Below are 25290 nucleotides of genomic sequence, written 5' to 3' on the forward strand. Positions count from 1 at the left end.
GCCCTGTTGTTTCTTTGTTAGGGCTTCGTACATCACAGTGCTGTGAAGCGTTCAGGAGACGCCGGGTCTTAATCGCTTTTCAGAGGAGTAACAACACTGTCAAGAGTTGATTCAGGAGGAAGCTTAGCTAAATAATCAGCTTGTTGCATCATTTGCTGCTGCAAGTTTCCATCCAGCAGAGCGGCCCGGGGCAGCACACAGCAAAGCTCAAGTACAAAACAGTTCCTTACAGGGAGAGGGAGGAATGTGAGGGGCTTGGGTCGGCAACGCCTAGCAAGTAGAGTAGCACATTAGTCTGCATGCACCCCGTCTTTCGGTTTGCTTGTAGAAAAGCACCCATTTACAGCAAGAGGACAGTTAGAAGCTGTGCTACGCCTGGACAGAAAAAACGTTGATGGTAGAACCATTGTGTGTTTTTTTATGTATTCATTTATTAAGACAAGCCCATTAGCTCCCAAAAGCTATTCTCTATACAATAACCAGTTATTACTGAACACCAATAAATATCTTGTAAAAGTGTGTGTGTGTGTGTGTGTGTGTGTGTGTGTGTGTGTGTGTGTGTGTGTGTGTGAGGGAGGGTCTCTGGTTCAGGGATGATGAGTCGGTTATGCTAGGGCCAGAACTGTGGAGAGGAGAAGACGGTTTATATTTTACGTTTTTAAAAAGAAACAAAAGACAATCAGAGCAACGAACAAGAAGAAAAGTCTCACCACTAATCGCCTCCTGAGCAAAGTACTTGACATCCATGTCCGTGTCGGAGGCGAGCTTCTCCAGCACGGGCTTCACTTCTGTTTGCAGGGCACTAAAACAAAAACAAACCGTCAGAGCTGCTTCTGAAGCTCAGAACCAACGAGGACACGACGGAGGACATACTTGCTGTCCAGGACCGGTCCGATCTTCTGAAGTGACTTGGCCACATTGAAGCGTACGTTGGCCACCTGGTCGTTGGACATCTTCAGGACCACTGGCAGCATCTGTTTAGTGGTGATGTCCTGGCCGCAGGCCTCTGACAAAGCCTAAAGAAGAACACGGACACGGGCGTTTATGCAACGATGGGCCTAAACGTACGCAGCAGCGTGTTAGAAGCAGCAGTCGGCTCACGTTGATGCAGAACAGAGTGGTCATCCTGTGGAGGTAATTGGGGTCGTTGGCCATTCCCAGCACTTTGGGTACAATGGTGTTCTGAGCCCACTCAGCTCCAAACTTCTCCACCAGCTTCGTTAGGTTAGACGTGGCAGCCTCACGGATGGCATACACTAAAATTAAAAACTTGTTTATTGATCAGCTCCTTGCTTCTAATTGTAGAAAATTAAAATGGTTATTGACCTCATACTAATAATAAATAAACACTAAGAGTTTTAATTCCCCATCAGCCTCCACTAGACTGAGCTGCTTTATTCTGTCAGTTATGATAAAATCATGTGGTTAATAAAACGATACAAAGACTTCTCTTAGCATGAGGGGGTGAGTCATGCGGTCCGGTCTGTCTTTGAAAGGCTTACGTAAGGATGGCACAGCCCTAACCCAAGCTATTCACACACACAGAAACTCACACCAACAGCATTCCGATGATGTAACCCAGCTGGCCCTTTGTCCCCGTCGCTGGGAATGTGCCTCTCTAATTGGAAAACTCAATGTCAAGAGAACGAGGCATGCACAGGGAAGAGTTAGGAAATGCTGCACGGTGTGTTCACACACTTTCCTGGGACCCGAATGTGGGCGATGACTCGGCAAAAACGCTTTAGATCTCTGGGGGAGCTGCTTGGACTGATCCAAGTGGGGGTTTAAAATCCTAAAAATAATAATAGCAACAAATCTTGGTGTGTGAACTTGAATAGGCGCCTACAAGACTTAACGTGCACCGAAAACACGTCTGCCTCCGTTTCAGGTGAGAGTGAACAACGATGATAGACATGTTTTATTACCAGATGAAGTTGTAGTTACAGAAATCTAATAAAAATTAAGCTGGTGTCGTGTTACGACTCCAAAGAGCCTCACCGTGATCGATGAGCCAGGCCATACAGAGGGTGTTCAGCTTCTCGTCAAAGAACTCCACTCCCTGACAAAAGAGGCGAGAAAGTGAGATCACATTTTAAATATCTGGTGTCACACCAGATCTCAACAGTGGCACGAGTTTTTATTTGTGCTGTACACAGTGTGACTCACCAGCTGTCCTGCCAACAAAGGCATGTATTCTATGATAGCTAGGCGAACCCGCCACTTTGCGTCCTCAGCCAGCTCAACGATGGCGGGCAGCAGCGACTGGGAGAGCTGGCGGATGCCGATCACCTCGTTCACACAGTCCAGGTTGGAGATGATGTTGAGACGCACCTCGGGACACTGGGAGGAAAATGTGAACTGAGTGTGATAGCACACTGACCTAACGTAGACAGGACTGCTACAGTAGCTGTAAAACCAGAGTACGTGGGGTAAGGTATGAAACACTCAGATGAATGCAGCTGGGACGGTCAGAAGCGTGATCTGATCAGACACTCTTGGTCTGATGTTTGAGGAAAACGGGCCGTCTTTAAATAGGACCAAGAAACAGCAGAAGGGAAACACCTTTGTGCCCAACCTTCCAAACACCCATCACCTCTTGGATAAACTGCCTAAACTCCTACCAAGCTGCCCCCTAGACCCACTCAGCCCTCCAGCTGGGCCTCGGTCTGACTGAGTCCTCCTCCCACCCCTCCAGGTGGCACTCAGGTACATCTGGTGGCTTTTTGCAGAAGTACAGAAAACCACAAAAGCTTGGTAAAATGCATCTCTTTAAACGTTTGTGTGAATCATCTTTTTCAAAGGCAGTGGAGAAAAAACAACAACTATTATCAAAGCCCAGAATAGTTTTCTCCCGTTTGGTTACCTCGTCTTTGAGCTGAGTCAGGAAGAGAGGCAGTAAGTGCTCTATTGTGTTGTCCTTGCCCAGGATGGTGGAAAGGCCCATAATGACTGAAGCCAGGGCTGACTTCACATGCTGGTTGGTGTCTGAAACCAGTTCCTGGTTGGAGAAGGGAAACAAAGACAACAGAAGGATAATTAGGAAGAATGGTGAACAAATGTTAAATAAATAATAAAACACACCACAAAGAGGAAGGACAGTCCTGACTTGTGTCTAAATGCAGAACAAAAAGTGAATTCACGGCAGCTCACACGGCTCTGTGTGACCTTTTATTTGCCCTACAACACAGGTGTTTCTACCTGTAGAGCTGAGTTCCAGCTTTATGTCGGCAGAATAAAAAGGAAACTCTTTGACCTGATTTGGAAGCTTAAAAAATGTGTAAAGTTTAAAACACAACAGGAAATCAACCCAAACCATTAAACTCATTACTATTTACCTACAAATAATGGCACAACTTCAACTATGAAGCACTAGGACTTAGGGCTGCTCAATTAATCGAATTTTAATCACGATTACGATCTGAGTTTTGAACGATTATACAAACAAAACAAGATGATTATTTGCTCCTCCCACTTGCGCTGCCCTGAGTTGCAAATGAAGCGCTCCGCCCACAGTGTTGCCAGCTTGGCGACTTTGACGCTATTTCCAACAGCGTTTCAGACCCCCTTCCTGACTTTTTAAATCTTAAAAGTACCTGGCGAACACCTCAGAAACATCTCTGGTAACCCTTAGCTACTTTCTGTATAACTGTCGTCGACATTTCCTGCAGGTTAGCTAAACACTCCGCCTGTGCTCCGGGCCGTTCTTCACAACATTAGGAAAGGGAATGATGTAGTGATGTGTCGGTCGCTAAAGAAACAGCTCTCGGAGCGGCTCCCTGTTGGAGTAACCAGAGTGAGTGACACACACACCGCATCTGCGGGCTCCTGAGCCACTAAAAACGGCTAAATGTGCGTGTGCGGCGCGCTAAACACACGTGCAGCTTGCCACTGATTGCTGTGAGACCGGGTTGGGGGTTGGGGGGTGCAGCTGTGGTTGGGACAATTATTACATTAACTGATGGACTTGTAAATAAATAGTTTATCAATAATGTAGAAATAAGTTCCTCACGCTGATAACTAATAACTAACCTCTCTGAGGACACAGTGCTAGTGCACTCTCCTACAGCACCTCGACACGACTAAATAAATGTTATGCAACATTTTGTGAACATCAATTTATTTGCATTTATTTGTTATAAATGCCACTGTATAATTCTTGCTGTCAGTATTTGCAAGATATTGGTATTTGGGTCTGTACTGGTTAGACTTAAATGAGTTAAACCAAGGTCTATAGCCCTTGGGTCGTAGGCTATGAGCTATAAGTATATTGGTCTTTTTATACTTGGAATCAGGAGTTATTTTAGTGATCATCTTGTTTCCTATTTATTTTGTCCTGATTGAGCCCTGAGCAATTTTATGACTGAATAAAAACCAATAAAATCAACATAAATTGAAAAATCGTCTTAAATGATCGAGATCTTAATTTCAGTCACCATAATCGTGATTATTATTTTTGCCATAATCAAGCAGCCCTACTAGGACTTAACTTACATTTCTCAAAAACCAACAGCGCCACCTGCTGTTTAAACTCCAACCAGCACCGGCAGATGACGCCTTTCCCACAACAACCCAGCAGATAGTGTTCAGTAGTTTTCAATATGGAACAACAGGAAGTGGTGGAGAGCTTGTCGATTGTACAAAACCATCATAAAACCTTTTTCAGGCAGCAGTTTCCTGTGTCTGAGTGGCTCAACAATGACATTGATATGAAAGAACATAATGTTCAAACCTTTAGTGTTTTACGTTTGGAGATCTGAACATAGTTCGATAACTTAGCAATAGTATAGCTAAATAAATCACACGCAGTGTGTAGAAACCGGACTACTATGAGGAGCTCTGTAACAGGTTTAATTCTGGTTCGCCGCTTCCAACTTGAAAAAATTAACCAAATGCTGTGAACTTTGCTGTCCTGTTATAAAAGTAAGAATCACCAGCTGCAGCTCTGAACCATTATCCTGTTAGAGAGACCCACAGCAGCAGCAGCAGCGTTCGGCCAGTCTAAAGCCCAGAATGGGGACACGGTGAGCAAATCACACCTACAGTGAAATCTGAGACAGCTGCTTAGCTAGATGTAGAAGCACAACGTCTCTGACACATTATGTAATGAGTAACCCAGACACTCGCACTAAAGAATGTAGCTACAGAGCAAGTTTAGTCCTGCAGACATAAAATAAACTCACTGATCTGACTGATCATCCTAAAGACAACTCCACATTTGCTGTGGTCTCTAGTACAAATGAATGTCTTCTGAGTCGTTCAGCTTCAGAAACTAAAAGTGGGCCGGAGCAGAACTCTGCAGGTTTTAGAGTCTCACTTATTCTGACCTCTGGTAAACGGCCTGTATTTGATATAGCGCCTTCTAGAGTCCTGGAACCCCTCAAGGCGCTTTACAACACAATCTGTCGTTCACCCATTCACACCCTGGTGGGGATGAGCTACGATGTAGCCACAACTGCCCTGGGGCGCACTGACAGAGGCGAGGCTCCTGGGCACTGGCACCACCCGTCCCTTCGACCACCACCAGCAGGCAAGGAGGGTTAAGTATCTCTTGCCCAAGGACACGATGACAGCGACAGAGTGAGCGGGGCTCGAACCTTCAACATTCCGATTACGAGGCGAGCACTTAACTCCTGTGCCATCCTTCTCTCCTCTGATTGGCTAACAGAATCACAACTCTACCTCTGACTCTGCTTGCAACGCTGAAGTTTCATCTCCACAAACAACACACGCCTGAAGGAGCTCTGCTGTGTCGTGGAGTTGCTAAAGCTAACGATTAGCTTCTAATAGAAAGACGTGCTCTGCTCTCTCCTGGATGTTAAATCAACAACAGTCTACCCCGTCATGAACGTTATCAGCAATTAATTCAGGAAATGGGTAGAAGACTATTTTCACATTTCGGCTGAATGTGAATCTCAGAGTGATATTTAAAAAGATGTGAGTAGTAAACTTTCTCTTTAATAATGAAGAAAAGCCAAATTGTGAAGCCAGCAGCTATTCAACTAAATAATAAAAGTTTGGTCTCCAAAATTGGCGATCTGTAACAGAAGTCTATAGGATTGTTGAGTATTAAGCCTGATTCCTGCTTCTCTGTCAGCTCTAACAGGGAGAGACACGCACGCACAGAGATGTTTTGCTCTCACACTTCTCCGTCTCCTGGAGAGTGTTGCAAAGCAATTCCCCGGCAGGACAACAGAGGGCGTAGCGCTGTTCTGTGGTATCCTGTCATGTATCGGTCCAAGATCGTGTGTTTATATTGTGTTTTGTGTATATAAGAGACTTTTTAACACGGACACATTTGTCTCTCATCCTCCTCCACCGCTTCATGCGCTCCCCACCTCTAAACCCACGTTTCCTGTCATTTCCGTCCACAAATAAAACGCTTGCTGCGCATCTTTTCACTCCTCCAGTCACGGGGAATTAAACGTTTATGATTTTAGAGTTTTTTCGTGAGGTATTCTTCAAGCATCTCTGTGTCTGCCGCTAGTTATCCTCGGCTCTTTTTATGTTTTTGAGGGCGCAATGGCGGCGGTGTAGACGACAGCGGCGTCCTGACCAATCACAAGCTTGCGTTCTCCGTCTCGACAGACGGATGTTTAGAAAAGAGAGCTGTGCAGCTCTCCAGCAGGCCCGCGAGGACGGATAATGGCGTTGCGTGTCTCCGCACTGACGCAGACGAAGCATGAATCAGGCTTTACTGCACATCCTTCCACATTTTTACAAAAAAATCATTTCCACAAGCACACAAACACTCCATAAATGAAAAGCTAAACTAAGACAAACCTTCTCCCAACTCATGCTGTTAACCACAGAGAGCCATTCAAAGAGCCTCTGGTGAAGCAGCAGAGAAACGTCACAAAATGGTGGACAGAAAAACATTAATACAGTTTTACCTTGACACAGGGCAGAATGTGAGTCATGATGATTTGCTCGCGATTGTCCTCGGGGAGGTTCTCACAGAATTCTAATCATAAAAACAAAAATCAGACAACTTGGAACAGAAACTAATTTACTTCAGGTGTAAGCCTCACTCACCTTTGACCTTGTTAGCAGCTGCAGCACGAACCTCGGCTTCACAATCTTTCAGAAGATTTTGAAAAGCTGGGACCAAGTCATTTTTAGTGATCTCTGGACCGACTGCTTTCTGGAGCTACGTCGAAGGAAAAAACAAAACAAGTTTGAACTAAATGAGTGGAAAGTAGAAAAGCAACAAACTTAAGCTAAAATACAACTAGACTATAACACTATAAACACTTAAACTTGACTTACTGAAGCTCTTTAACTCATTAAATGCCAATGACGACTAAAGTCCCAGCTCTAAAACCGATCATCCGCGTACGTCACACAACACGTGACCAGGAAGCAGAAAATCCATGTGTTAGGAGATCATTTTGGGCCGCTGCTGTAAAAAAAAAGTGAGGCGAGAACCGGAGAAGCTTCTGCCGATCGCAATTCGACAACGGGTTATGAAAGAATGGATAACGCTCGAATCACACGGATTCTTCCTGATGTAAGACGTGAGTCCACTCTTTGTTTTGGTAGTTTTGGCGCTGACATCATCATAGAGCGCAACGTTCTGTGACTCTAAAAAAAAAACTGTGAAAACGCAGAAAACATTGGCAGCGAAGGGCTTTTCTGATCAGGAAACAGCTGGCAGTGAATGAGTTAAAAAAACATCAAAGTAAATGACTGGATGAAGGTTTTTATCACTGACTGGATCAATAACATCAAGTATGTTGTCATCTTCAGTTTTGAAGTATAAACACTATCGATGTAATCCCTAAAAACAAAGACGCGTGATGACATCATTTAAGACGCAAGAGTTAATTGAAAGTCTTGGGCTTTCTAACACCACACATTTAATCCTAAATAATGAACAGGTCCAACATTGATCTGTAATACTTTACATTTCTTTTCTGCTACAGATCGTGGGAGCTGTGTGTGTTTGATGTTGAATAATCCAGTTAATCTAAAAGACCTAGCAGCAACATGTCTTTTGTTAGGGGAGGCAGTCTTCAGTTTACCTCAGAAAACTTGTCAGCCACCATATAACGAACCCTCCACGACTTATCTTCTGCAGCCTGGCGCAGAGTTGGCATCACCAGTGTCTCCAGGTCTTCCTGTGGCAGGAGAGTGGCAATGCTGACACAAGCCTCCACTGCAAGCAGCCGCACTGAGTCCTGATGGAGACAAATCCATATGATCAAAGAAACCAGAGTAAGACAGTCAAACAAAAACTTTCAAGAAGAATGCATCGTTGTACCTGCTCATCTGAAGCCAGAGAAGTGAAGAGAGGAATAATGTCAGTTTTTACATAATCCAGCTCCAAGACTTTAGCAAACTCTCCCAGTTTGGATGCTGCAGCACGACGCACCATAGGAGTGTCATCGGAGCACAAGGTGCGAAAATGCCTGGCAATTGTAAACTTGGGTTAAAAACATGCTTTTTGCACCATCATCACTAAAGTCTGTTCTCTTGCACACATTATAAAGCAGCTAAAACAATGGTTTCCTTTAAAATCCACTTACTGGCGAATTTCAGCCTTGACCGTGCTGGACACGCGAGGATAACACACACTAAACAAGCCACAGGCGGAGGTGCGAGAGGTGAACCAGTCACCACTGGCCAGCCGCTTCACCAGTGGCTCAAAATGAACCTCCAGGTCAACTGGAGAGTGCTCCTGAGAGATCTTCCGCAGGGATTCCACGGCTTTGTCTCGAACTACCGTCTCTTCCACCGTGGCAAGACTCTCCAAAGGGGGCTGAGTATTAAGAAGGAACGAAGTTAGCTAGTCTCTCTGCAAAAAACGAAATGACCAACAATCTCTGCTCCTCATCAAAGCGGCTTCATTTTTCTCAGTTAAAACATCACACCTTCTCATCGTGTTTCCTGATTTCGAACCTTCTGGCATCATGTCAGTTTTAGGGTTGTCACGGTAACCAGCGTAGCGTTAAACCCCGGTAAAAAAGTTGACAATAATAATAACAGTCTTGATTAAAAAAAAATAAATATCTCGGTGGATTACCGTGGCTGCGGTGTAGGCGTGGTGACCCTTACCAGCCACCGTATCATCTGCTGAAGTTGCCGGCCGCACATGCGCACTGTTGTTGTTTACAACCAAAACTTTTTTGAAGCTAAAGCTGAAATAATGGCCAAAGGAGGAGACGGGAGCGCTCAGGACATTTATTATCCCTCAAAGAAGACAAAGTCAGAAGTACGGGCATTTGTTGGACTTTTGAAGAATGCCGAGGGACGGTTGATAGAAGACGGCTATCCTGTTTGCAGCACGTGCAGAAAAAGTGTCTGTGAAAGGCAGCAACGCTTCAAATCTCCTGACACATCTGCGTGACCACCACCCACAACTCTACAGTCAACGTAAGGCAAGTTAACGTTAGCGTTTTAGCTAAAATGCGTGATCCGAGGATTTGTGTTGAGGGAGAATGCAACGAGTCGCTATATAAAGCAGCCGCAGCGCCGCTACCTGCATATAAACCGTGTCACGGACTAGAGGTGTGAATCTGCACTTGTCTCCCGATTCGATTACAATTATTGGGTTAACGATTCAATTTGATTCGATATCCCGATACATCACGATTATTTCTTATTGATTTGTTTTCATCAATAAAAAGATGTCAGATAATTGCTTTTTATTTTTTAGTCAAAAACGTAATTGACACAACCTGCCATCCCTCAAAAGCTCTCCATTCCCAACAGGTTAGGACAAAACATTTTAAACATTTAAGAAGATTTAACAAAGTAAAACCATCCGTTTCCTCGTTCAACACCACGCCTCAGGCTGAGAAAAACACGCTTTGCAAAAACTCACAAAATCTCAAAAAGTACTGAAAACCTACAGGACACATAATGTAATAATAAAATACATAATGGGTTCATATATGAGTGTTTAATGTCTCTGAGCAACTTTAGAGTCAAATATGTATGCCACAGTTGAAGGGTGTCAGAAATAAGACCAAATGAAATGTTTGACTAGTTTGTTATTTTATTTGAACCCAGTGGTTCATTTCTGAAATGTTGGAGAATGAATCAAGTTCTGTTTGTTGCAGAAAATAATAAAACAAATTCTACACTTCCAATAATATTTAAGATGTGTGTTTTATTCTTTGTGATAATAACACCAGCAGAAGGCTGTGGGCTGGATTAGGATTAAATTACCCAGCTGATGGATCTCCTTCACTAACCAGCTAACTACAAACCTTTCCACTAACTGTCCTGTGTTACTCTCACCATGTGACCCTCATGTCCACGCTGTCTCTGGAGGAGCAGATAGGAAACAAGATCTCCTGTAATCTAAAAAGAACCAAAGCTTCCTCCCAGTGTTTTAAAATCGAATTTAACATCAGTTCATCTTCATGAAACAAAAGAATAAAGTGGAACAAAAACTTCTATTTCTCTCTCCTTAACTCCTCTGTGTCCCTAAATAAAAGAGACAGGCGATCACGCTGCAGCCGCCGTCATTAACCCCGCCCCCTCCCCAAGACAGGATCTCCCTACATCACAACACTCGGTCTGACTGAGCGCTTCCAGGAGAAATAATTATTAAATAATGAAAATAATAATGCGCGTTTGGAGGAGCGTCCTTCGATCCTCTCTGTTGTGTGAGCAGACAGTGACTCTCTCTCTCTCTCTCTCAGTCGCTGATTGAGCGAACGGAGCGCGCCGCATGACAACCCGCTCAATTAACATAATTCACGGCCCAAATCCAACAGAACCGGTCAGGCTGATTCGGTTCCGGTTCGGTCTCAGGTTACAACTCCAGCGCTCAGCTCTGCAGTACCACATTAAGGCGGAGGTAAATGTGGAGGACGCTCACTCTGACAGATTTGGATGCGGCGCTGGTGCCGCTGTTAAAAAAACAAAACTACATTCCACTATAATCGATTATGGCGTACTCTTCTATGATGCAGAATCGTTTATGTCCGCATCACCATGCATCGATTATTTGATTATTTTCCTCAGCTCTATCGCGGACACCCCCATATTGAAATGACGCTATGCATTACGGGGCTCCCAGGGGCAGATAAGAGTTGGTCTCTCTCCGAGAATAATTATGAATTTAACAACGATTACTGCCTGATGACATTTTCCCACATCTGCAAAGCTCACTGGAAGGACACAAACCGAGGACAATATTTTCCTGATATAGGGTTTATTACTCAAGTAAGGGTAAAAAAAGGTATCTGATTAGAAGGCTACTTGAGTACTGAGTATCATCTGATCTAATATTTTTAAAATGATGACATCAAACAGACAAAAAATAAGAAGTTATGTGCAAATATTGCTATTTTAAAGACTAAAGGGGAAAAATGTAAACAAATAAATAACATAATTACAAAATAACAAATTTTAGGCAACATTTAGACACAAATTGAGGACAATATTTTCCTGATATGCAGGGTTTATTTAGTTGTGTAAAAATGTAACATGTTTTAAAAAAAAATACTGCGATAACACCGAAAACCGTGATAATTTTGGTCACAATAACCGTGAGGTTAAATTTTCACACCATGACAACCCTAGTCAGTTTTAACGATGACAAAACAAAGCAGGCTGACATTTATTGCAAGTTAGAAAAATAGGTTAGAGATTGAAACCCATTAAATCATAGATAACGTTTTTAATAAGACATCTGTGATAAATTAGGCTTCTAGAAAGGATGTCCCATTTGAAATGGCGTTGTTTAACCCCCTACTGCTTTTGACACAGTTGTGGGGACACATGAATGACATAAATGCAGGAAAAATGAGAAAGAAAGCAACCTTAAAACAGTTACACTTACCAAGAGACAGTGGACATACTCCGGCCCTCCCACCAACATAGTGAAATTGCCGAGCTGCTCAGCCAGTGCCAAAAGCACCTCATCTTCATCGTAGATGGTGTCTAAAGAATGACAAAAAAATTATTTTAAATGAGAAAAAATGTTTTGGAATTCAGTGCAAACTACAGAGCTGACATATGACCTGTGAGGAAAGGTAGAAGTTCTGTACGAGTCCTCTCTACGCCCAGAGCTAAAGCAATTGTGGACAGCTTCTTGATGCTGTTTAGACGTAACTGTACAGACACAACACACACAATAAGCATTAGTACACAGTAAATGTTCAACACATTTAACTACCTGGGTGTGTGAATCAGACTGGTAAAATGATGATTAAAATATACAGAATATGCTAGAAGCAGATTGACCGTTGCTGCTGTGCTGATCATCATAAAATGCGTTAGAAGCACTGAAAAGCTTCCAGTCTTAACTCAAAACCACAAATATAAACATCCAGTTTACATTACCAGGGGAGAAATTATGATACTCGGTTAACTTAACTCACTACAGAGGTGAACCTTGTTTATTTGAGCCCAGTTTCAATGTTATGTGGTTCTGATAGCTGCTAGCGACGCACTAATGCTAGCGGCTAAACCAAAAACCTACTGGTATTGCCCAAACGTGATCAACATTACATAATGACTAAGTTATCAATCATAGTACCAAAATCTAAACAAAATAATAATCTTAGTTCTGGAATATCAACTACCGTCTAAAATGTTTAAAAAAAATGTAAAAAGATTATTCAAGCAGGGTGCGCCCGACAGGCCTTAGCCAGTTAGCGTATCGGCTAAGATACCAAGTAGCATTAACACGCCGGGCCAAATAAATGTATCTAATGTTGTATAATATAAATACGACTTTAAACATAGCCCACGTATACAACCTGAACGTCTTCATTTCGCAGTTCATCAATGAGAACGGCGATAGGATAAAGAGAGTCGTCTCCATCAGCTCCTGCCATTTTGGATACTGTTGCAGTTACCGAATGGCGCTGCTATGCGGCACTACGGGGTTTCTGCCTGAGAACAGCAGCTGCAGGGTCCAACCTCCTCCGCTGATGATGCGTTCATGGAAACACAGAGAAAATACTTATCTCTGAATTCAACACTTGATATAAATAGTACCCATACATCTAAGTTTAAAATAATAAATGGCACTTCATATTTAACGTCTGTTAACATAAATGCAGTGTTATCAGATGCAGTTTGAATCATAATTGAGTATCCCATATAATAATTAGCCTGCCTACCTAAATATTAAAATTGCTGCAACCTTTACCTAAAACAATGCAGTCATAAACAATTATAAAAGCTGTTGGTTTTGTAAGAAAAGATTAATAAAAACAGAAATAATTCACAAATACAGGAATTGTGAATGACGCATGTGGTCATAAGGATTTTATTTTGAAATAAAAAGAACCGGAAATTGAACTACAAAAATATCCCTTGATGATAAAGATGGCGTCGCAGCAGCAACAGCCCGGCGGAACGATGTCTCAACCCGGATTACAACAAGCTGCTTCAATTCAGCAACAACAACAGCAACTTAGTCAACAGCAAGACTTTGATCCTGTTCATAAATTTAAGATGTTAATTCCACAGCTGAAGGAGAGTCTGCAGGTAAACAACACGCCGCATCAAGCTAGCTGTCAATATGAACAATGGATGAAGTTAGTCTGCCTCCTTTAATATAATTATTCTTTTTAAATATATATATTCAGAATTTAATGAAAATCGCAGCCCTGAATTTGGCCCATAACACTTCAATTGACAACGGCATGTAAGTACTCTGTTTTTGATGTTTTATTTGGATAAATGATCCTTGTCTTTCTTTTAAACATAAATAACATTGTGTCTTTTTGTTCAGTAAGAGCAGCGACACCTCTGTTCAGCGTTTTGACAAGAGCTTGGAGGAGTTTTACGCTCTTTGTGATCAAGTAGAGCTGTGTTTGGTAAGGCCTAGCTTAGACATCACATTGACAATTGATATTACTTGTTTATTCTTTGTAATAATTCATGGATTAACTATTTTCAAACAAAATAAATCTGAAAATAAACAATCTAAATCTAGAATAATTATGCTATTTGCTTGTTATTTTTGTAATGACATGAGATATGCATGAGTCTTTTCCTAACATAGTAAAAAGCACCGCACATAAATTGGGTTTTCTGGAGAAATTGTAGATTTTGATAAATGACATACTTCTACATTTCTAGTTGTAATTATTGAATGAAAATTTGCTGGATCCATTTATAGCTTTCTCATCTTTCTGCAGCGCCTGGCGTACGAGTGCCTTTCGCAGAGTATTGACAGTGCCAAACATTCACCCAACCTGGTTCCGACAGCCACCAAGCCAGACACGGGGCAGACAGAATCCATGTCTTATGCCCACTACCTCAGCATGATCAAATCTCAGATCTCTTGTGCTAAAGATATCCACAACGCTTTACTGGAATGCGCCAAGAAGATCGCAGGGAAGGGGCAGCCTCAGGGGCTCATGTAGACCCAATCCATCCAACCTTTACAATATTTTTGCATCTCAAAACAAGTCAGTACGACTTTAACTCATTTTGAAGCTCTCTTTTGTAAATTGTTTTGTAATGTCCAGCAGGTGGCGACAGAGTTGCACGTGTAGTCTTTTGTAAAATATTTTATTTAGTAGTAAAACCTTTCTACTGGTGCTGTGCTTTACTTCTTATTCAGAATGTGGCAAAACAGGTTTTTCTGGTAACTCGTGCCAAAACCACAACTTCCATAAAGAATTTGTCAAACCCTTTAGTTACCTGTGAGTCTGCTGATATTGTTTTAGTTTGTCAACAAAATGATGGCTTAGTAACGCCAGAATTGTCAAAGATTTTTTTTTTTCCTTTTTTATGCTCCTATTAGTTTCAAAGAAAGAAAGAAGGCCTGATAACACCTGCACGTAAGAGGGAAGTATGGCGGGCTGCAGCTGTGCAACATCTCAGCCCAGTCTGAGCTACTGACAAGTACTTGGATCCAAAAATACCACCTGGGGTCACTGTGCAAAAGAGGTTCCCCTCTACCTCTTTAGTTTATTTTCCAAATAGATAAATTTCTTTTTGTGCAACTGTTAAAATAAATCTTAGATTTGAACGGTTAAAGAAAACTTCACAAAGATTCTTTCCTCTTTTATTTAGACATCACATGCCGACAGACTGTACTTTTAACATATGCAAAAATAGATGAACAAAACGTAGAGGAAGCCACATGCTGTCTAGCATTTGTGTAGTGCAGCAGAGTTCATGAGATGGAAAAAAAGGGAAGTGCACGTGTGTTTAGTACAAAGATTACAGCAGAGAAAACACATTAAAAACAGAAACTATATTTTTATATGCATCTGTGGATTTCTTAAGTGTTTAATTTAGTCATTAAAAAGAGCTCTTAAAATGAATGACCTCTTCTCAGACTTTGTGAACCAATAAGAGGCTTAAATCTTTACATATATAATATTGTGCTTTTTAAATAGAAAATTGCTGTATTCTATTACACAAAACAAATTACATTTTCACTTTGTCTTCAGCTTCAGAAAATGCCACCAAGTATAACTAGACTATTGCCATTAGTCTTTATTCTTTCTTTTTCTTTCTTTCTTTCTTTTTTTTTGGTTAACAGACTCAAAAAATAAACATTCATCACATTTCAAACAAATCAAATCACACTTTACAAATTGCTTGGGAAAATTGGTTCTAGTGATGTAAGCGGCTGGCTGACATAGGTAACAATCTATTTAAATGTATAAGGTGGGATGTATGATGCTCAAAGCCTAATGAATAGAAAGACGGGTGATTTATTGACTTGTCTTTTTTGAGCTTTCAGTTTTATCTTTATCTCGAGCTTCGAGCTTTTTCTGGTTCCTGCAAAAAATAAAATAAAATAAAATCACAACAAATGATCACATTATGATACACAAGCTGAACTTGGTCTCTTTCTGTGTTATATCTGTGTTGGACAGAAAGTGTGTTATTTCTGTTCATGTGGTGTGAATACTGACCCATGGGAGTGTTCAGGACCCATTAGGGCGGCCTGAAAGCCTGAACGGGATGGAGGTTGTCTCAGGCAAGACGTGGGGTGTGATGGCTGAAATCTGGACAACTCCTGCTGCCACTCATCATCAAACGACTGAGCTTCAGCTGAAGGGGAAAGCTCAGGTTAGGTGGGGTGGTGGAAGACCCTACAGCAGGACAAAAGTGTGATGCAAGTGGAATGCTTTAACATACATTCATCCATATTCTGAAAGTCCTGGCTGAGCTCTTTCTCTCCTGTTTTCTTGTTGTATTTCTTCTCAACAATGTGTCCTTTGTCCTTGATGTGATGTCCAATTCTCATCTTCTGCAGACCACTTTCAGAGTCCTTCACTGCTCGGTGGGTCTCTTTGATCTGGGAAAAACCAGTGTGAGTCAGTCTTCACAAATAATTTCACTTTTGAGGGTTTAAAACATCAAAATGTACTCTTTCAGGAGACTTACCCCTCCAGGGGCACGACGAGTTGATGAGACTGCCTGGAAGACCTTCGGAGGCTCGCTACCGACTTTTGAATACGTCATTACTGATGAGGAGCTGAAGGAGTGGGAGTTTGAATCTGTGGACATGTTCTCCTGAAAAAATCACACACACACACAAACATGCCAGCATTTATTATGAACAGCAGTTGAACAATCCAGGCTGTTTATTTGACTAAACTTACAAAGTTCCTGTGCATCTCCTCCATCCTGTTTCTCACGTTGACCATCATGTTGTCCAACATGCCAAAATGATTGTGCATGCCCTGTAAAAACAAAACACAGCAATATCAGTCAAAGCAACAAGAGCTGGAAGGCTGAACACATGCATGAACGTTGTAAACAACTCCATCATGTGTGCACATATACATGACCGGTGTAGAGTGTTAAACATTCGCTGTAAGCAGAACATTGATCTTTCAGCACCTTAAGAAATATGTTTTGGTGACGTCTAAGTTAGTCATGCATGCTAACATTAACTATTACACATTTAGCATTCCTTCTAAAGAAAACAAGAACAAAGTCATGCATTGAAGACAAACCATCGTTTCTTCATAAATAGATTTATAGAAAATGTTTTAAATGAGCTATTTTAATCCTAAATGAGCAAAAAACTCCCACTCTCACATTAATGATCTTTTCTGCTGACACAAGTAACTCAGCCTCAGTTAAGGTGAGAATAAAGTTTGGTTTACACAGTATTTGATCTGTTCTTAGACACATACGTATCATTTGAGAGGGGTCTCTTTGACCAGTGATACGCTGGCTGGCTGCCAAAGACGGAATCCATCGTCTCTGACCCCCACAATCCTTCTGGCTCTCACTCCGCTTTTGATTGTTTAACTTTAAACCCTAAGCAGTGTGTAATAAGTCTCAGGGTGTAAGTGGATGCCAACCTCTCGATGATTCCTTAGATAAACTCAGTGGTGAGCTCTTGTTTTTATCAGTTACGCCGCCTGACCCGTCTAATACCGATCCTGAAGTGGAGGCACTTGGAATCAGTCATCCATGCCTCCATTACCTCTCGTTTGGACTATGCAAACACACTACTTGTAGGTACTCCTGTCTCTGCCCTGAACCGGCTACAGGTCACCCAAAACGCTGCTGCTAGGTTTTTAACGAACAAGCCGGCGTAGTCATATCACCCCAGTCCTGCCATGTCTTCACTGGCTCCTCGTCACTTTTTGTGTACGTTTTAAGAAATTGATGTTTGTTCTTAAAGCTTTACATGACCTAGCACCTCCCTATTTGTCCAACCTTCTCACCCCCTAAGTACCTATGCGCAAATTGAGGTAAGCTGATGTCCTGCTTCTCTGCACTCCCCGGGTGTACTACAAATCACGGGGTGAACACGCGTTTGCCCATGCTGCCCCCACGCTCTGGAACTCACTGCCTGTTAGAGCTAGGCAGGCACTCTCTCGGCCTGCTTTTAGTCTCGTTTAAAGACTCACTTTTATGGCTTGGCATTCAGACTGTTACTGTTGTGTTTTGTCTACTGTTCTTATTGTTTTTATCTGCTATTGATGCCTTGTTTAGATCCTTATTGCTCTCTTTTTTTATTGATCCTGCCTGTACAGCACTTTGGTCAGCTCTCACGCTGTAGTTTAAATTATGCTATAGAAATAAAGTTGGTATGCTATGGATAACTGACGAGTCAGAGATGAAGGAACAGATGTACTTTCAGAGTTAGAGCATGCACTTTGCCAGTAAAGAGGTTTCGTTTTCCACTGACCGTGCTGTCAGTGCTGCCAAAGGGTAACAATGACCGGCTCATATCCTGGAGATTAAAACATCAGTTTAGATGCATAGAAGACTTTAAAAAACTGTTGCACGCAATTTATTTAACAATGTGGGTCATACTGAGTTTGGGGTTCTGAGATGATCTTCAAAACTACATTAGATAACACTTTCTATTAGTAGTGGAAATGGCTAAAGGTAAAATAATACAAGCTGAAGGTGTCTGTTTATTTAGCTTTTATAAAATATCTTTATTCAAAGTCTTTTGTAATTGTGTGCGTCAGAAGTTAAAATAGCCTAGAAACCACTGGTCTAGAGTCTAGTGATAGACTGGTGACATGTCCAGGACATTCTCCATCTCTCACCTAATGGTTGCTGGAACCTGAGCCCCAAGGACCAAAAAAAGGATGAAGCGGGTTTAGAAAACAGCTGGTTGTCTAAAATATGTTTTTAAACATTCCTAAAACAACAATTTTCAAGATGACCATAAAACCAAGTGACTATTACAGCATAAACATCACCAAAAAGCTGTGTAACACTGATGTTTCTCATTAGCATTTATTTTTGACATTTCTAAAAGAACATCATATGTCATCTACATATTTCTCAGCGTAGCTGATTTTCTTTTCCATTAATCACCAAGTTGCCAACATATCTACTACAAACAGCTCTACACATGGTCTTCTACAGACTTTCAAAGCAACTAACTTACTGGAGTTGCAGCCACCAACAAATGAGTAAGATGGGTGCAGCTTGCAGCCCTCAAGTCACTATCTATGTACTGTGGGCCAAGTCCACAGGTGTTTGTGACCCCTGTTGCCCCAGATAAGCATCCCAACTGCCATCACTATGTGAGTGAGGGTATTTTCTCAGGCTGTGATGTGCAGAGTTATTGTGTGTAATCAGTGGGGTGTTGAATGACTTGTGTTCCATGTGTAATTGGGTCACATTGCCAGAGATTAGAGGGGGTTTCACACCATAACTGAGCTTCATTCTAGGAAGGTTACAGCAGGCAGGGTGGACCAGTCAGGACAGAGACCCAGTAGGGGGTCAGAGAGTCCAAGGCTGCTCTCTCAGCTCTTTTCAAAGGTCAAGCTGAAGTAAAACGCTCCTGAACTGCCAGCTTTATCCCACAGTGGTATCTATGATCTAATAAATGCCAGTTACATATCTGTGAGCATTATATTTAGACTGAGCATGAGAAGGGGAGAGACAGAGCAAAGTAAGGAAAACAGACACACTCATCAACACATTATAGGCATGTTTTGTGATCTCTTGACTGCTGAAACTGACGTGCACTTAGTATGGGGCAGAGGTCGCAGGTCTGTTATCCATCACTTGTGAGACATTTTACAACCACATAATTAAAAAAAATCTTTTAATATAACTACCCTAAATTATATTACAACATGTTTAGCTAATATCAAAAATTTACATTTTTAAAGATTAATTTTTTTGTAAATGATCACATTCCATTTTTATTGATAGAAGTTCTGACAGCTTGTTTGGACGTGGGGCTGTGCTGCTACCCAACAGTACTTTTGTAAACAAGTGCCACGATGAATGAAGACTAAGAAACGTAACATGACCCTGTTAGTGGAGATTGGCAGGAGCTAGAGAAATGTGAGCACTCAGAGGCCGATGATGGTAGACAGCACTTTTCCCTCCACTGGGAATCTCATGGTATGCTTGTAGAAGGAACATAACTGTCCATTAAGAGTGTGTGTGTGTGTGTGTGTGCTTCTCTGTGTACATGCATGCCGTTGCATAAATATTGCAAAGTGAAACTGCGTGTCCCTGTATCTGCAAACGAGTTAATGCCGTATTGTGTGTGTGTGTGTGTGCATTTGCATCTGTGATACTGGAGGACAGCTTGAGAGCGAGCTGTCTGTCATCTAGCTGCTAATGTGCCAGTGATGCCAAGTTCTGTGAAGCAGATGGACGAAAAGAGCAACAATGAGAAAACAGAGAAGCCGTGACATCTGAACATGAAGTACATGCCGTTACAACAGCCCCAGCTTTTCCACCACTGTGGGTTTGAACTTCTTATCTTCTGAGACGCGTGTGTGTGTGTGTGTGTGTGTGTGTGTGTGTGTGTGTGTGTGTGTGAGAGTGTTTGTGTGTGTGTTATAGATATTAATTTAGTTATTGGACTTGTTTTTTTCTCTTTTATAACACATTCTTTTGACATCTACTCATTTGTTTGGAAAACAAATCTGTTTTTCCACTTGTCAAAAAAGGCCAAGAGATTTTAAAAGTTAATTTTCTTAGCTGGATCATTTGAAGTGTATTAGTCTCTATTGACGAGGTTATATGTGTAGCACTCAAAGTAAGTCCAGCTGCTTGCAGCACGGTGCTATTAAAAAGAAAGCACACGGTACGTGATCAAGGCCATGCTTCTGAAGTAAGCCATTATCAAGGATAAATACAGCCTCCCGTGACAGACTTGGATTAAAGCAAGTGACTGTGACTAACTTTGACCGAGTATCAATATAACTTGGAAGGGAGTAGAAGATTAGTAAAAAGTTCATGATTAATGCTCTCAGCTCCTCTTCTTATGATACAAACAAGCAGATTTTACAACATGATGACTCTGTGTTAGCATCTCATCTGGATCCAAATGAAAATCATTTTAAATATTTCTTGAAATGCTCTTCACATACTGATGGCAAGTTACCAAATAAATTGAAAGTTTTTTTTTTAAATTGACTAATTTGTCGCCTCTGAAACAAACAAGCCTGAGAAAATTTCACATCAATCACTGTGAACATCTCGTTCTTAATAATTTGGGTCATGGCCCATTCATCTGAGCATAGTTTGCTTTGAACGGCAAGAAAAACAACTCTCTTTAAAGAGTCATTCTGACAGCTTCTTTAAAGAGCAAGTCACCCCCAAATCAACTTTATTTTGCTGATAAACTATATAAATGTGTGTCTAATCGTGCTGTAAACACATGCAGTCAATCATTTGGCGCTTTAGCGCATCTTAATTAAAATTTAAACATTCTGCCTAACACTGTCAGTGTTCTCTTCAGGTAAAAACTCAGCACTGCATTTGAATTTAAATCTGCCATTGCTATTGGCTAAGAGGCACACTATGACATTAAGCTGGTACATTAGGATGTCACAATGTCGTTGTGAGCTTGTGTGTGTTTGTGTGTGTGTGTATTTGTTAGTGGCTCCACCCTCTCGGCCTGCTAGGCAACAGCATTTGTTACATTTTTCAAACAGGAAGTGGGAGTGGAGTAACACGCTGGTAGGGGGTGATTTGTTCTTTAAAGAGCAAGTCACCCCCAAACCAACATTTTCTTGCTGATAAACGACATGAACGAGTGTCTAATCGTGCTGCAGACACGTGTAGTCAATAATTTGGAACTTCAGTGCATTTTAGTTGAATTTTAAATATTCTGCCTAAAACTGTCAGTGTTGCGCCCGTCAGGTAAAAACTCTGCACTGTATTTGAATTTAAATCTGCCACCGCTATTGGCTAAGAGGTATTCTATGATGTAAACTGGTACCTTATGATGTCACAATGCCACTGTAAGCCTGTGTGTGTGTGTGTATTTGTTAGCAGCTCCGCCCTCTCGGTCTGCCAGGCAACAGTATTTGTTGCATTTTTTAAACATTAAGTGGGAGTGAAGTAAGTCTCTTGTACTACCAGAGTATTACTCCACTCCCTGTTTGAAAAATGTAACAAATGCTGTTGCCTAGCAGACCGAGAGGGCAGAGCCGCTAACAAATACACACACACACAGGCTCACAATGACATTGTGACATCACCATAGTACCCGCTAATGTTCTAGGGTACTGCTTAGCCAATAGCAATGGCAGATTTAAATTCAAATGCAATGCAGAGTTTTTACCTGACACTGACAGTTTTAGGCAGAAAATAAAAATTTTAACTAAAACGCACTAAAGTGCAAAACTATTGACTACACGTGTCTGCAGCATGATTGGACATGCATTTATATAGTTTATCAGAAAAAAAAGTTGATTTGGGGTGACTTGCTCTTTAAAGTGCAAGTCACCCCCTACCAGTCTTCCAGAATATTTTAATTTTAACAAAAATGCACTTAAGTGCCAAATTATTGACTGCACGTGTTTACAGCATGATTTGACACTCAATTATATAATTTATCAGCAAAAAAAGTTGATTTGGGGGTGACTTGCTCTTTAAATCTGTTATTGGCTAAGAGGTACACCATGACATTAGCTGGTACATTATGATGTCACAATGTCGTGGTGAGTATCAGTGTATTTGTTAGCAGCTCCACCGTCTCAGTCTGCCAGGCAACAGCATTTGTTGCATTTTTGAAACAGGAAGTAGGAGTGGATTTACCCCCAAATTCCACTACCTCCACTCCGCTCCGACACGAACGCCGGAGCAAAATCGGTCCCGTTGTAGTCAATCAGAGCAATTCCACTAATGCGGCCGTGCTCCGGCAGTGTGGCGCCGCGCGCCGCCCTCTGTTCCGGCGTCCAGCAAAAATAGGATTGATTCTATTTTTGCCGGACGCCGGAGCACCTCCGCAGTAAATGGACAGAAATCACAACCGCACAACAGGAAAAGGAGCAAGCACATCTTCCGTTTTTCACAATAAATCGATAAACAAAAGGCGTTTTTTGTTTCATATGCACAGGTTTAACAACTTTTAACAATTATCAATGGTGGCTGAAGTTTAAATGCACAAAAGTAAGCCATAAATACAGTTTCTACTATCAAAGTAGTCACACTTTGTTGATCCAAACATTGCTGATCTGTCAACACAAATGATGGGCAGATTAAACAGTTCATGCCGATGCTTCTCCCACACAACGGGTGTTTGGATAACTTCCGCGTTTATTGCTCGGACTGTATCGCAAGATCTCGAAAATCCCGCGCATGCTTGTTTGCCCACCTCAGGTCTCCGCACCGGAGCGGAGCCGTTGTAGAGCAGGTACCAGTAAAAATTGAGTTCTGAAGCGAGCGGCTGCGGAAGGCGGGGGCGGACCCGAGCGGAGCGGAGGTAGTGGAATTTGGGGGTAAGACTCTGGTAGGGAGTGACTTGCTCTTTAAAATATAAAGAAAAATCTCAGCAGCAGCTCATACCAGTAAAGCAGAATTCTCAGGGGACCTTCAAAGATGTTTGTGCATGTATTTACAAAAAAGTTGTGCGTTAGTGGAATAATGCACTAAAAATAGGTCTTCTAGGGCTGGATATAGCTGACAAGAGGCAAAGGGGGTTGCTCTTCCACTAAACCAGAGACCAACACGGCCCTGTACTTCTACAAGGTTCAGGTACACTATGGGGGATGCATCCTGCCTAAGAATTAGAGACTCGTCAAAACCCTGTCGTTTGTCATGGGTCCAAAATGTACGAATTATGTTCAGCCCCCCAAAAATGAGCACATTACACGTCTCAGACCCAAATGCCTGAAAGAAGAGTGCATTCTGAACTGGATGTACTCACCCTGTGTTCATTTCTCAGAGCAAGTGATGAACTGGGATGAACTCCCACGTCACGTCCATGGTTTCTCCCATCGGTTATACTGGGAAACGAGGATGCACCAAACGGTTCAGAGAAGCTACGCATCATCTGCCTCATTTGCTCTCTGTGAGCACGGAATTGATCTCTGTCAGAGAATATGAGAAGTGTAAAGAAAAAAAGGGAGAGATTTAAAAACAGTCACAAAAATGTCAGCCATCGGTCGATTAAAAAGAAACATGACTCGTCCCTTACACAAACTTGGAGCTCATGGGTGAATTCTTCAATGAACACACCAGACTGAAATAAGACGCACCCCAAAATAATTTTAGCCACCCCTACGCACACTTAGAAGTCGGGTTGAGTGTGGCCACACTAACTCATGGAGCTTGTCAAAGTTAATGTAGTTCGGTGTCTGTGTGAAGTTGTTTGAAATATAATTCAAATGTATATCTGTAAAATAACAAAACTGTTTTTCATCAACTATGTGGGGACACATAACTGCTAGCTTAAAATAATCTGCGTTGGTTCTCTACGCCTTCGTTTTGATAATTTAACCTGAAGCTAAATCATCTAAACAGGTGCTACTACTCACGAAAAGAACGGGTCCTCCTCAAAATCCCTCAGCATGCTGTTGAACATTTCCGCGGACTTTAAAACCACAAAAACAAACCGAACTGGGAAATTTACTAAGTAATTATCTGTACCGAGCTCTCCAGTCTCGCCTGACCGTTAGTAACGGAGGTGTCAAGCAGTTAGAGCCAAAGCGAACGGTGCTCATGTGACAGAAATCCGCCTCCCTCATTGGTTACTTTCGCAGGACTCTTTAAACAGGTTCTGTCCACGCGCTCCATGTTGTGAACGGCTACTGTGGCAACGACACTCGAGAACTTTCTTTCATTAAAAAAACGTTTATCTACTCTGTCAAAATAATAATAATAATAATAATAATAATAACAACAACAACAACAACAATAATAATTATTATTATTTTATTATTATTTTAAAAATCCCCATATTTTTGTAACTTTTCAGCTATGCCTATTTAATGTAAACTGTTAAGATTTTGAAACATAATTTATGTGGGATTTATTTAACTAAATCTAAACTAAACTAAACTAAACAAAATCTTAACGGCTAATTTTTGGTGCATATGAATCTGGGTAAACTAAATTCTGGAAAGATGTGCTGACAAAATTAATTGCAATTAAGTACTCAAGCAGCCATGTGTGCGTTTCATGCAGTAAATCATGTTTACAAGCTAAAATATTCAGTTTCAACACTGATCATTTGAAGAGAGTATTATATTCAGACTCATAGGTTTACCATCTGGTGAGCCCATGAATAGACGCCATAAATCGTGGCCAACAATCTTAGACCAAACCACTGACACAACACTCTGGAAAACACAATGTGGTTTGCATGCTTAACAGCAAAGTTGAAGACGTGTTAGGTCATATAATTTTTAATGTTTGTTTTGAAACAAACTAAAGGGAAATATTAAAAATTAAATAAACTTTCTAAAATTTTAGAGTAACATGTTATAGTGTACCAAAAGTAAGTAAGTATTTCTTCTAAATGACCAAAAGTTAACTTTTAACTTGCAGGCACAAACTGCATCACACATCCTGGGCCAGATCATAGCTATCTGGTCTCCAGATCAGACAAGCACTGCTCGATGACCTTGTTACTGAATAAGGGAGCCATAATAGTCCTTCCCCTAGCTCCCTTACCTT

At 41.5% G+C, this 25290-nt stretch overlaps 3 protein-coding genes across 7 annotated transcripts; 1 reads left to right on the top strand and 2 right to left on the bottom strand.

Annotated features, from left to right (window-relative positions):
- Positions 1 to 516: 516 nt before the first annotated feature.
- ppp2r1bb (protein phosphatase 2, regulatory subunit A, beta b) lies at positions 517 to 12876 on the bottom strand. Its single transcript, XM_015951521.3, has 15 exons — positions 12717 to 12876; positions 11976 to 12066; positions 11795 to 11895; positions 8526 to 8758; positions 8261 to 8408; positions 8022 to 8177; positions 7033 to 7147; positions 6891 to 6961; positions 2864 to 2998; positions 2167 to 2340; positions 1999 to 2059; positions 1102 to 1256; positions 874 to 1016; positions 711 to 802; positions 517 to 622 (listed from the first exon to the last, which is right to left on the bottom strand). The coding sequence occupies exons 1-15, from the start codon at positions 12792 to 12794 to the stop codon at positions 606 to 608; spliced, it is 1770 nt and encodes a 589-aa protein (XP_015807007.1). The 5' UTR covers positions 12795 to 12876; the 3' UTR covers positions 517 to 605.
- Positions 12877 to 13064: 188 nt separating this feature from the next.
- Positions 13065 to 14956, top strand: med29 (mediator complex subunit 29). Of its 2 annotated transcripts, XM_015951520.3 has the most exons (5): positions 13065 to 13452; positions 13554 to 13612; positions 13700 to 13784; positions 14109 to 14381; positions 14720 to 14956. In XM_015951520.3, the coding sequence occupies exons 1-4, from the start codon at positions 13282 to 13284 to the stop codon at positions 14334 to 14336; spliced, it is 543 nt and encodes a 180-aa protein (XP_015807006.1). In that variant the 5' UTR covers positions 13065 to 13281; the 3' UTR covers positions 14337 to 14381; positions 14720 to 14956. The 2 variants fall into 2 exon arrangements, with proteins under 2 accessions (XP_015807006.1, XP_015807005.1); XM_015951519.3 differs by lacking the exon at positions 14720 to 14956 and having other exon boundaries at positions 14109 to 14513.
- A 13-nt stretch (positions 14957 to 14969) lies between these two features.
- On the bottom strand, positions 14970 to 24338 carry mlf1 (myeloid leukemia factor 1). 4 transcript variants are annotated; one of them, XM_015951515.3, is made up of 8 exons: positions 24150 to 24326; positions 23540 to 23702; positions 18086 to 18130; positions 16539 to 16619; positions 16321 to 16449; positions 16072 to 16231; positions 15846 to 15984; positions 14970 to 15708 (listed from the first exon to the last, which is right to left on the bottom strand). In XM_015951515.3, exons 1-8 carry the CDS (start codon positions 24194 to 24196, stop codon positions 15642 to 15644), a joined length of 831 nt encoding a protein of 276 aa, XP_015807001.1. In that variant the 5' UTR covers positions 24197 to 24326; the 3' UTR covers positions 14970 to 15641. The 4 variants fall into 4 exon arrangements, with proteins under 4 accessions (XP_015807001.1, XP_070399625.1, XP_015807003.1 ...); XM_070543524.1 differs by lacking the exon at positions 24150 to 24326 and adding an exon at positions 23810 to 23853; XM_015951517.3 differs by lacking the exon at positions 18086 to 18130 and having other exon boundaries at positions 24150 to 24338.
- Between the last annotated feature and the right edge of the window lie 952 nt (positions 24339 to 25290).

The sequence above is a fragment of the Nothobranchius furzeri genome, chromosome 13 (genome assembly GCF_043380555.1).
Source record: "Nothobranchius furzeri strain GRZ-AD chromosome 13, NfurGRZ-RIMD1, whole genome shotgun sequence".
Classification (NCBI taxonomy): Eukaryota; Metazoa; Chordata; class Actinopteri; order Cyprinodontiformes; family Nothobranchiidae; genus Nothobranchius; species Nothobranchius furzeri.